This window comes from Chenopodium quinoa, unplaced genomic scaffold (assembly GCF_001683475.1).
Source record: "Chenopodium quinoa cultivar QQ74 unplaced genomic scaffold, ASM168347v1, whole genome shotgun sequence".
Classification (NCBI taxonomy): Eukaryota; Viridiplantae; Streptophyta; class Magnoliopsida; order Caryophyllales; family Amaranthaceae; genus Chenopodium; species Chenopodium quinoa.
Window position 1 is genome coordinate 6,404,599 of NW_018745413.1, and position 13,776 is coordinate 6,418,374.

At 33.4% G+C, this 13,776-nt stretch overlaps 1 protein-coding gene across 1 annotated transcript; it reads left to right on the plus strand.

Annotated features, from left to right (window-relative positions):
* Positions 1 to 10,480: 10,480 nt before the first annotated feature.
* On the plus strand, positions 10,481 to 11,526 carry LOC110713492 (protein FAR1-RELATED SEQUENCE 5-like). The gene is made up of 2 exons (XM_021891936.1): positions 10,481 to 11,419; positions 11,515 to 11,526. The coding sequence occupies exons 1-2, from the start codon at positions 10,481 to 10,483 to the stop codon at positions 11,524 to 11,526; spliced, it is 951 nt and encodes a 316-aa protein (XP_021747628.1).
* The last annotated feature ends 2,250 nt before the right edge of the window (positions 11,527 to 13,776 follow it).

Here is a 13,776-nt window from a genome sequence, read left to right on the forward strand (position 1 = left end):
GCACTTATCCAAAGCTTGCTTGTAGGGCATGGATTCCAACCATTCCAATATGAAAATTTTAGAATCCATCTTTTCTCATAATTTCAACAAACTATTTATTTTGATCCTAAGTAACCTACAATGGGTATGAGCAACAATAGTATTATTCTCTTCAACTCTTTGAAGCCTTTCATTTAAGTTGGGACGATAAAAGCCTCGCTAGTGGAATTAGCTTGCTTCGACACATGGTTTATCAAATTAGCTGATTCATGCGCCTTCGCATATGATGTGGTGTTATTCACATCCTTTTGTTGCTCGTCTCGAATCTCATCAAGATCTAACTTTACTCCCACTTGGCTTTGTAGAAAGAGATTTCTTTCTATAAAGAAACTATCGCGAGCAACAAATATTTTGTTATCTACGCGATTGTACGAATAATACCTTTTAGTTTCCATGAGAATACCCATGAAGAACTATTTGTTTGATTTAGGGTGAATTATCTCATCTTTGTAAACATTTTACATTGATTCCATAACCCTTAATCTTGTTTGGAAATGATAACTTTGGAACATTTCTAGTTCATAACTCTTATGATATTTTTTCTATGAAAGGAATGGTATCCTTCGAACAAGTGTATTATTCCAATAGAGGGTTCAGATGGAATTATTAGAAAGCTAATTATTTAGTGAGGTCAAGTGATCGGAATGCCTAGGTGGAGGCCGCTTCCGATCAGTAATATTAATGAATAATTAATATTACAGCTTAATCTTGACTGAACTTATCGGGTCACACCCAAGCAACTAGCGAACCAAATTGACGAATTAATACAAAAGGAATTTATAATTTGCCCGAGTAATTAATATATAGACGTCGAAAATTTGAGCTTGGAACATTGAATTTGAGCGTCGGAAGTCGAGTTGAAAATAATAAAAGACGAGATGAGAAAAACTAATAAATCAACATATTCCTAAAAATACCCCTAGCATCGGAATTCCCCAAGCAAACCCAGTGCTAGGGGCATGGTGGCTAGCAAGCGCACCAAGACAAGCCTATGGATAGCTGGTGCATGCTAGCGCACCTGTGCTAGCATGGTTGTCGCGGCCATGTGCGCATAGGGCCAGTAACAGCCCTCAGCAGCAGCCCACACATATGGTGCAAGGCATGCTGTCCGAGGGAGCTAACAACAGCCCACGGTTGCAGCTGCCCGCACGCTCGTGCTGGGCTTGCTGGTCGTGGGTAGCCTCGAGCAAAAGGGGAATCACGACAGCCCACTTGGGGTTCCTTGGCGCCAAAGTGGGGCTGCCATGTGGCGCATAGCAAGAGAGGGTGAGAGGTGTGAGGTGGCGGTTTTTAGGAGAGGAGTGGGGAGCAAGTTTGGTCCCCCCTCCTTTAAATGGTCCTCACCTAACCCCTCATGTGAGCTTGACACTTGTTGATTTATTAGTAGCTTGCTTATTTATTTTATTTTAGATTTAAAATAAAATGAATAAAATCAAAATCTCCCACATGGAAAGATGATGGGAATTTTAAGAGCCTTTGCCTAAAAATACCAACCTAGGTAGTTGGAAATTCTACACTTGAGTAAGTGTTGAAAAAGGCATCACAGTGTGAAAACCTTTGAACACTAATTACATGGGTTTTTAGGTCGGGCCTTGCTAACTCCAAGGCATTAGACCGGTTCGGTGCTCTCGGTTTTGGGTGGACCTTGAAGGAGGTCGCCGTGTGAGAGGGACTTGAAGGCTTTCAAGTAAGAGCTCGTTTTAGTGAGCGAAGTACGCTACAAAGGTAATAATTACTTACTTAATCTTGTGTTTATGTTAATTATTTTTATGGTCATAATTATTGTGAGTTTGGTTTCGGGGTCGGGTTTCCTTCCGCGGTGGCTCAGACTCACCGAAACCCAACATTCTACTGCTTTGGTTAAGTTTCCTGTTAGTATATTCGCAATGGTTGTTGTGATGCATATCCTCAAAGCAATATTTGTAAATCATTAAAGCTAATATAGGATCGAACCATGGCAAGCAAAGTTTGATTCCTTCTTTGTAAAAATAAATTTTAATTGTAATATTTCTGGATTGTGAATTAATTCAACAAATCCTTTAGATGATCATTCCTTTTGAGTTAAATATTTATCACAACAATCATATTGTAGTGTTAATTATTCATCTCAAACTGATTTTACATTTCATTTTGGATCGGATTTTTGAACATTTAAATGATTCTAAGCTTTACTTCATTAAGTAATTATCAATATAGTTACTTAAATCGTTAGTAAAATCAATGAATTGAAATAGTTAAATCTCTTTGCTAATTCTTGAACTTATGGTTTACACACATCATATGTATGAGTTCCAAAAGGTCATTAGCTTTTTTACCCTTTAAACTAAAAGGCAACTTGGTCATCTTACCTTATCAAGCATGACTTCTAATTCTCAAGTGATTCATAATCAAATAAGAATAAGAGTCCATCCAATTTGTAATATTTGGATGTGCAAATGGTTTATGTGACCTAACCTTACTTTGTTACTTTTGAGAATAAGAATAAGAATCATCTAATATTACTTTTGTGATCTACTTATATCAATGTCATAAAACAAAATAACTCATGTATAACAAAATGAAAACAATTTATTACCATGGTAATGGATCAACACCTGTCCAAGCCAAGTAAACCAAATCAGTATTCAAATAGAAAACCGAAATATTGTCTCATTAAAAACTGGAAATTGTTCTAAAATCATGATAAACTGATCAGAAAATAAAACTATGAAGCTATTTTTGGCCACTCAAACACTTCTAGTGTGCCTTTAAGCTCCATTTCCATGCTAGCCTCACTTGTTTGCAGTTCCTGCGCAACATTAATAATGTAAAGCACTGCAATTTGGTAACATATACCTAAGTGAAAGTTAAAATGTTTATAACATAATGCCCGAGGTTGATGCTCCATTCTTCTTGAGGAAGTCAAGGTATTTCTGGCAATTACGTTTCCAATGCCCCTTCTTCTTGTAGTAAAAGCATTCACTTTCACTTGCGGCCTTAGGTTTTGGCCTCGCCTTAGGCTTGTTAGGAGCCTTGGCAACTTGCTTGCCCTTGCTCTTGGCACTAGCCTTTGCCCTTTCTTCTTGAACCCCTTTCCTTTTGAATCATAAGAATTTCCTTCTTAGGTTTCTTAGGGATTTTCCTTTTAGCACTAACCAACATTGCGTGCAATAGATTCATAGTCTTTGCAGTAGCAGTCATGTTGAAGTTCATGATAAACTGGTTGAAACTTTCTGGAAGCGAGTGGAGAATGATGTTTGTTGCCATTTCATCACTGTATGGGGTGCCCCGATTTCTCCATATTTTGAATAAGGCCGGTCATTTTGAAAACATGATCATGAACTGTGGCACCCTTCTTCATCCTACAATACAGAATCTCACAATGGAGCTCGTAGCTTTCAACTCTAGGTTGTTTCTTAAACAAAGCTTTGAGTTCTTGCATGATTGTTTACGCATCGTGGTCCTCAAAACGCTTTTGAAGACTAGGCTCCATGGTAGCAATCATCAAGGAAGTGATAGGAAAAGCTCTATCATGAGCTTCCTTGTGCTTCTTGACTTCTGTCGTAGTTGCATTTTCTGGCAGAGGTTCTGGCAATGGGGTGTTAATGACATCCTCTCTTTCTTCAGATTTCAGAACGAGCCTTAGCATTCTTTCCCAAGTGGAAAAGTTTTTTCTTGTCAACCTATCCTTCTCAAGGAATGGTCGAAGATTTGTAAATGTTGTTGTCATTGTGATTACGGCAAACCATCTAAGTCAAAATAAGGCAAAGTTTAATAATTATGTTTAATTAAAATTTAAAGTACCATAAACGAATAATATAGGTAACTTTAAAGCACTTTATTCAATATTAATTGATCCCAATTGAATTTTAAGTGATTCCAAGATCCTTTATTTGTGTAATAGTTGACTGGACTAAAGCCCTACCATCAAGCATTACATTTTCAAGGTGAGTAAACTCTTTACTGATTACAACTCTTACAACTCTTGGTTGAATAATTAATCATCACATGTTTAGTTATTACCTTTTGCTTCAATGTTCTAAACGCTTTAGGTAACCTTGTTGAGCATAACCAATTAAATATGTAGAACGTGGTCTACACCACAATGCCTAAAATAACAAGTGACGCTCTGCGGAGGCCGACCCATCACTCACTATCCAAGGATTGTTGGGTATCTAATTGGAAAAACAATCTCAATATTACTGGGACCTAGATTTATTATGTTGTGATTATTTAGTGAAATCTAGCGCATCATCAATCAACATAATTAAAATCTAACATGCATAATCTACTAATGCAATAAAACATGACATAGTATGGCCCCTTAGTCCTAAGAAAACTAGAAATGAAAAGCTCCCACTTGAATCATCATGGATCTCCATCCACCTTGCTCCTTTGGCCCTTCACTTCATGGGCTTCTATGGACTAACACTATTTAAATATCTAATCTATATACTTTAAATAAAATTTACAAAAATACTTAACGGTACGTAAACCGTATTTAGATTACAACAATACATCATGATGCGAAGATCGTATTCGAATCTATGGGCCATATAGTCTATATGTACATCAACATAATATCATATATTATAAATGTGATATATAATAAATCACTCAACATGCTTGTCTAAACTACAACATCGAATGTTCATAATTAAGTCAACGCATTTCATAAAATGTCTCATATTTTGAATCATAATTAGATAATATCATATATTATACATGACCGATTATAAGATATCATATATTTTAATTTAGGCATGAGATATAATCAAATCTTATTTTAATCTAGAAAGATAAATCATATTTAATCTTCCATGATTATCCTAACAAACTTAGGAGATTCTATCCTAATTACTACCCAATCCAATAATTTTAAAATCAATTATATCCTAATCTAATTATGGGATATAATCACATTATTTAAATCAATTATTATCCTTTTAGAATATGCTCAGAATATCCTAATCAATCTTATCCAAAATTAACCACTTTAATTATGGATACATACTAATTTAACAACTTTAAATATATATAATATCAAATATAACAATTATGAATATTTTATTTAACCTAAAACAAAAGATTTTATCCAAAATAAAATCCTTTTTATCCCAAAATAATTTTGTAAATATCTTGAAATATTTTTCAAAAACAGAATTTTTTTTTTTTGAAAATCGTGACTTCACGTTTGTTGGCTACCATGGTTGGCTAGCCGTAGCTAGCCACTACCGCAAGACAGCAACACGCCATAGCAGTGGCTGCCACGACAGCAGCGTGCAACGCTTGCACAGCTGCTGCCCCAGCCACCTGGACCGTCGCCCTCCCTCCCTCCTTCTTGGATAAACCACTAGGTCGGCAACCTCCATGGCGGCGCCACCCTACCGCGTATGCCGGCCATAAAACTAGTTTTATTTTTTGTTTTTTAATTTAATCAAGATAAATTTTATTAAAATTAAATAAATCAGTCCAAATTTTAAAATTAAATCATCATTCAATATTAAAATTAGGGTTCATCATAAAATTAATCCCAATTTAATTCTAACTCTTAAAATTAAATCGACGATCATGCATAAAACATTTTTATGCATAAATCAATCCGATTAAAATTATGAATTGTAACACAACGAATTAAATAAAAAATCAAGCATAAAATTATATTTTAGTGCTATGAATTTTCGAAAAAAAATATCGAAATTAGGGTTAGGGGGTTAGAAAATTTTAAACATTTTAGGGCTTAATACGGTCTTCTTCATGGCTATTTGAGCATAATTAAATCGCATTTAATAAATTTCAAAAGTTTAATCATATTAAATATAACAATTGAACCATAATTAAATTAATTTCTCTCTCTTAATTGATTATAAAATTAGCATGGACTTCAAATTAATCGTATTAATATTATCAAGCGTGTTCATGCAAGAGGCTAACTGAAACCATTGTAGGAGTTTATAGGTACTATGAAGTGGAAAATCACGAATCATATTCATCAAGCACCTAATCCCATGATCGCATGCATAACACACAAGACACATAATCATACCTTTGAAGCGTAAATTCTACGTAACAATTTGTTGACAAATCAAGGACAAAATAGAGCCCCAAGTGTTGCTCCTCTACTTAGTCCACGAGATTCGAACGAGTCGTCCACCAATACTTGATTGGTCGAGTGATTGAGGAAAACCGTGATCACCACCTTTAATGGACTAACCGACCACCACGAACCACCTTGAGAGGCGCCGAGAAGGAGAGAGTGCCGTGAGAGTGAGAGAGAGAGAGAGAGAGAGATAGAGAGAGAGAGAGAGAGAGAGAGAGAGAGAGAGAGGGGGGCTTGGTCCGTGTTTACTAACTCAGGTTTTGATCTTACTGATCACTGAATTTCTTCTTTCATTCAAACCCTAGGCACCAAGTCTATTTATAAGCATATTATAACTAGACTAGGGTTAGGAAGCCCAAATGTCCAACCTTACTCTATATGGCCGGCCACTATAGGGGATGAGGCCCATCATGGGCCTCGTCCTCTTTTTCTCGACCTAGGCCCTTTGTGTGACCTTACAGGATCCGTCCACTTGGGCTTTGGGCTATTTTACTAGCCTAAAGATTGTTAGTACCTCTAGCTATGATAAAACGACGATCCAAATGTCCGAACTTAATAATCTTCATAGTTTGATCCATTCATATATCTACTAAGTGCACACGATGAAGACATAAATCCTTTAAGCTTTCCATTCGTTGTTTTGGCTATCTCTAGAAACCGTTTGTCAACTATGGTTCTTTTTCCTAGACAAAGAGAAGATCTCTTCTTGGGACTCTATAACAAATGCTTTCATTGACAAATATTAGTGCAACATTCAAGTTGAAACTGATCATAGGGAACTTAAGATGCTAAAACAAAAGGGAAATGAAGGATTCACTTCCTTTTTCAACAAATGGAGAGTAACTTCCTCTAGGATGTTAGAGGTTCCTACTGAAAAAGAGTTCGTAAGAATGTTCATTAAGAACCTCCAAGAGAAGTATTCAAAGCATTTGAAATACCAACACAACTTGAATACTTTCAAGGATGGCTATAACATAGGCATTGACATTAAAGATGACCTTGCAAAACAAAAAGCTACTAACAATAGTAGCAACGGAGGTTGGAAAGGAAAGAAGAACGACAATCCTTCTTCTTTTGAAAACACCTACTCTAGTAACAATGCTAGGACCTTTGACCTTAATAAAGTCTTATCCATCGATAATCAAGGACCCAAAAAGCAACTAAGGAAATAGTTCACCCCTATTCGGATGAGCTATGATACTACTTTTGATTAACTCCATGCCAAGGGAGTCATTACTCCCATTGGACCTATTCAAGACCCCGCACCTAAAAAGAGGTTGCCTAGTTGGAACCCAAACGCACACTACAAGTACCATCAAGGTAGGGGTCATACTATAGAGAGATGTTTGAAGCTAAAAGAGGTCCTTCATTTGATTGATAATAACAAGCTTCCCATACCTCCAGCTATGATGATAAAGCACAAGACACAAGACGAGCTTCAGCGAGAAGATGTTATGACCACTTTTTTCTATTTTAGGTTCCTCCTTTCCTCAATAAGTCTAGCATAGGCACCTTTTGTTTTCCTTAGATTTATTTTGTAGATTTTTCCTTTTTCCCTCTTAATAAAATGAGCATTTATTTATTTGTATATGATCATTGCATTGCATTAAAAAAAAATCCATACCGAACTAAGCACAAGGTATACTAGTGATTCGAGGCACCCTTGTAGCCATATTAAATCACTTTCACCCTTCAAATACATAACCTTTTTCTTGAGAAACCACTTTGAGCCTCGTTTAACGATAAACCTTCATTTTTTTTATCTGCATCTACCTAACCTTGGGATGAGATGGTGCGCAACTTATGCAATTTTTAAATAAAATCTTAAGTGATTTTATAAAAATTTCAAAAGACTAAAATAGCATTAAAAGTGTGAAAAAGGGCAAGTGTTCCAATGTCTTTCATATGAATATATCTTTGATAATAATACGTCTCAGATTGTGTCTCTTATCGAGCGCTTGGTACCGTGCCTGAGAAACATGAATGCCAAGTGAGTGATAGACCACATGATCGAGATTGCCCACGCTTATAAAAAAAGGAATTGAATTTGAAAAAATGAAAGAAAAAGAAAAAAGAAAGCAAAAAAAGTAATAAACAAAATAGAGTTCAAAAGAGAGAAATAGCAATCATACAAATACAAAGATTCAAAAGCAAGGTTGCAACCTTTGGGGCTTATCTAGGGTCTTGAGCCTTTATCCCTTTCTTCTTCAACCTTTAGCCTAACCACGTTACAACCATTAAAAGCCCTCTTTGAGATATTGTAGACACCTAATTATGTCTCCCCAAAAACCAAACCAAGTGATGAATATCTTTCACGTCATTGATTATCGAACGAAATGAAAGTGTGAAAAGTCTTGTGATGCGGTCATTTTTATAAAATACTTTCTTTTTGTTTTCGAAAATGTACTCTATTTATGAAAATAGCCAATCCAATTTAGTTTTGAACATGATATGGGTTCAATAATTGTGTATTTGTATGGGGCCTTAAAAGACTTTTCCAACAATATATTATAAGCCCAATTCCGATGAATAATGAGGAAGTTATAGCCAAAATACTAAACTGGGTCCAAACTGGATTTTACCTACAACCCAATTATCATGTGGAGTGTCTAAAGGTATAATCCCATTCCTAAAATAATTAGGATTTAATAGAATATTCTATAAGTTTCCAAAAGATCTTAAATATCCTTTTTAAAAAGATAAGATCAAAGAATTCGAAATGGAATAAAATATTAGAAAGTCTTTATTCTGTGTGAAATAGAATATATTCAGATATTATTTTCGTGCCTCATAATCTTTGTACAAATATTAGATGGTAAGATAGATCTTGAAATTATCTTTTCAATGATATATTATAATATTTATTCCGAGCCATAACAAAAAAAAATGAAAGAATACGAAACTCCATCCAAATCTGACACCGTTCCACTATTTCGGCCATATCTTTTTATCTTAAAAATATTTTAATCTGATTCTAAATGGGTTAAAAAGTAGATTTCAAGACATTTTAAACGACATATTATATGACTTATTTGAACTTCTGGATAAAAAGATATGATAAACAAATCCGCAAAAAACTGTCGTAGCGCCAAACGACATCTTTGTCGCATGACAACAAACTCTGTCGCCATGCGTGATTCTTGTCATTTTGCGCTGGGTCTTGTCGTTCGCAACAACAGCCAATTTTATTCCATTTCAAATTTTAACTCTATTCTATCATTGCCAGACTATTTTTTCTATAAATACGGTCGTATTTCCCCGTTTTTATTCACCAACAATCAACAAGCTTGATCATCACCAATCATCTCTCTTCTCTCTCTAACCAATAGCTTATTCTTTCTCCCTCTTTCTAAGCTTTCCCTTTTCAAACAAAATTCCGCATTCACAAGTTCTAGACACACCTAGCCAAGCTCGAAGTTGCCATCGCCCTAGACGTGAAAGGTTGATAATTTCTGAAGGTTTGTCTCAAATCTTATTTCAATTCTTTGATTAGATTTATTATTTATTATTTTCCTTGAGGTTACTAACGCGTATATTTTGTTAATATAAAGAGATACGAGGCATCGAAGTAAGTAATTTAATTACTTTACTATTCTTTTAATATAGAAATCATGTTTATAATTTTATATCAAATCCTAGAATCATATTTAGGGTATTAACTAATATTTCTAATGTCATTTATCTTTCGAGTATCATATTTAGGATGCCTCCTATTTCTTTCTATCATGTTAGTATCATGTTAGGGCTAAAGCTTTGATTTTTTATATTTAGTGACATGCTAAGATTTGTTATTAATCATGTTAGTATCATACCTAGGGTCTTGCTATTATTATTCTTTGATGAGATTGAGATTGTTATGATGATTTTTGTTATGTTGCTTGATATATTATTGTTTTTTTTGCTTGATCACGCTCTCTCTTGTAGGATTAAAGAGAATTTGTACTTGTAATCACGCTTAATAAGATAATTATTAATCTTGTTTAGACTAATATGATTATAATTCAAGTGATCGCCAATATTATATTTTTTTTTGTTCGTTAATATTCATCCAACATAGATTAAATAGGTTTAGGAATAATATATTGATTGTATGTTAGTCAGAAAGCGCACATGAATATGAGAACAATAAAGTAGAGGCATATTTTTAACGCAGGTTCAATCTCTTTTAGGTTGGATACCTTTAATTCCTTGATATATTTGTTGAGTTAAGTATTCTAATTCCTGACTTAAATTTTATAATTTCTTACACCAAAAATAATTTAATACCTGACTTTTGTATAATTTATATATTTACTTTTGCTGCAGATTATTACAAATATGACAAGGATGAAAAAATAAGTAGATGTTTAGCAGGATATACAGATGCAGACTACAATGATGGATATTTTTTTATACAAAGCTCATTTAAGATCTGTTGGTTTCAGTGTCAGAAGATCAACAAAGATAAGAGATAATAATGATTTACTGTATGAGTTTTATTTTAGATGTTCTAAGGAAGGACAGACAAAGGGTAAAATGAAAATTGTAGGTGAACAAAATTCAGTAGAAATACCCATATTGGGTAAAACTGATGAAAGAAAGAGAAAAGAAAGGGAAAAAAATGAAACAAGAACTAGATGCAAAGCTCATATTCGTTTTACGAAAAATGCAAAAGGTAGATTTGCTGTTCTTACACATGAGTTGGAACATAATCATGAAATGGTAATAACAGTTCAACGACATCATCTAAGATCAGAAAGGCAAATATCAGCTCCAATGGGTGAGCTAATTGAGAGCATGATTGAGAGTGGTATTAAACCAATGGATGCTTATAATTATATAAGTAATGAAGCTGGGGGAGAAGAATGTGTAGGTCATACTAAGAGAGATCACCTTAACTATGTATCAAGGGTGAAAATGAGTATGGTTGAAGGTGGAGACATGCAGAATGTATTAGACACCCTACAAGAAAGAGCAGATCAAGATCCTTCATTCTTTTATAGACTGAAATTTGGAGAAGAAAATAATGTTGTGAGCTATTTTTGGCGTGACTCTCAAATGCTTGAAGATTTCAAAGCTTATGGTGATGTTTTAATCTTCAATACAACATACAGAAAAAACAAATATGGGTTGATATGTGCTCTATTTGTTGGTATAAACAATCACTGGAGAACAACAATGTTTGGATGTGCATTCATAACTGATGAAAAGACTGATACATTTGTTCGGCTGCTTTCAATCTTCAAAAAGTCAATGTGTGGAATTGAACCAAAATCAATCTTCACTAATCAAGATCTTGCAATGAGCAACGCCATACCAGAGGTAAGCAGTTTTAGCTTCATAATATTTGTATTTTATACTGTAATATGTTTTTTGTATTTTATAACTTAATACAATCTAAGTAATTTTTAATGTAGCTTAGTTCCTGACGAAAAAAATATAATTCCTCTGAAAATAATACAATAACTGACTAATTATTAATAACAGATTCAAATTTTTTTAATTCCTGAATTCAAAGTATTTAATCATGATGTAAGAAATTTTAATCTTGATATTTAAGTTTTAATTCCTGACAAAAGTAATATAATACCTGAATGAAACTATCTTATTCTCATTCAAAAATGTATTTAAGTATAAAAATAATTATATTCCTGAAAAATATTCTTTAATTCCTGATAATTATAAACTAACTCCTGCCCTGACTTAAATGTAATACCTGAAAAAAAATGTTATGCCTGACTTAAATCAACCAATGCCTAAGATGAAAGAAATTATATCTGACTAAAATATCTAATTCCTGTCTAAGTTATACTTATTTCTGAGTTAAAAATATTAATTCCAAAACACTAATTAAACTCTGAAAATATTTGAATCCTGACTATAATATAATAATATCTGACAAGAATTATTTAATATCTGACTATAATATATGAATAAGTGAATTAAATTTTACAATTCCTTAGACAAATACAACAAAAATAATTTTTTGAGAAATATGATTTAATTCCTGCCCTAAATAATATAATACCTGACTAAAAAAAATAATAATCCTGAAAGAAATAATATTATTCCTGATTTTTAATACAAAGTGAATGCCTTCTTCGTACTTCTCCATAACAGAAACAGAACAATATCAAAAAACTTCATCATCCTTACAATGAAGATAAGGCATATAAACTAACACAAAAAGTATAAACTTAGTACTTCAAAATCATCATTACATTAGTTATAATCAAATAAGTACTTCCATATCTTTGTCATAGTTGTGACATTGCCTTACAATTGCAAAAAGTACACTGTCACACTAAACCATGACAAGGGAGCAAAAGAAACTATATCAGATTCTATACATTAATTCCTACCTAAATCATCAAGTTTTACTTTAACTGAATGCCTCTAAAAGGCTAACAACAACAACTAGTACTTATAGTCAGTTTAAAGCCAAAATAATGCCCTCTAATTACCCAAAAATCAACCTACGCGGCAATTCACCTAACAGCAACAAGACTATTCAAGCTTAATCCTCTTCTTCAGCACACCTGGTTGACTTGCTTCCTCCCTCTTCCTTTTATTGTTATACATAGCTTCTTCATCCTTAAATAACCAACGCAACCCATCCAAAAATTCAGCCCAATCTTGAACCATCCCATTATAAAAGCCATAACCATTATTCCTAATTATATCTTTGGCCATCCACCACCTTTCACTTTCATGTTGGGCTCTAACATAATGAGGGATCCAGGCCTTAAAAAACCACAATTCATTCCAGTGCTTACACACAGTTGCACATGCCTTGGGCTTTAGGGGGCAACTTAGGGAAAATGTACATGCATAAAATTTCTAGAATTGATAACGCATTTGGGGCATCCTCTAGAGCCGCCATATGATGAGGGTCATCTACTGGATCCATATAACCTAACAAAACACACAATAATTATTGTGTTAGCAAAACAACAATTACACATAATTTGTGCAACAAATACTCTGTTTTTCAAGAACAATTACACATAATTCAGACACTAATTTACTTAAGTAAAAAACAGCAAATTGATCAATACTAATAAAAAACGCAAAATCGACATAATATAAAAATAATTGTATGATTAAACCTAACAATGACAACAATTAGCAGATGAAAGGGTATTTTTTTTTAAAATAAAAAATGTTTCATGATAAACCCTAAATCGATAAACAAATCATTACCAAAATACAACAATTAAAAGCAATAACCAAAAAACAAAGTATAAAATGATTAGAATTTTACCTTAAAATGAAATTACGATTCGTTCGTGCAAAGTTTTTCTAGAAATGGCTTCACTCAAACAGAGAATAGAAGATGAAAAGTTAGAGAAGAATATCCTTTTTTTTTGTCTTCACTAGAGTAAATAGTACACAAGAAGAGAAAAGGGTGGGAGCGCGCGAAACTAGGGAACAAAGAAGCAGAAACGTCATTTCAATAACTGACGTCCTCGATTACAACAAAAAAATTAAATCAACTTAATTCCTATTAAATGAAATTTTTAATTTATTACCTGACTAAATATACTAATTTTTTTACCAACAAGTATTATAGTCTAATTATTATAATTGACATTATTTATCTAACATCTAACTAAAATACTTTAATTGCTGACTAACATATTATTATGCCTGACAAAAATATATTAATAACTGACGTA

Excerpts from the sequence above, each read along its gene's own strand:
- LOC110713492 (XM_021891936.1), top strand. The coding sequence starts at position 10,481 with ATGCAGACTACAATGATGGATATTTTTTTATACAAAGCTCATTTAAGA.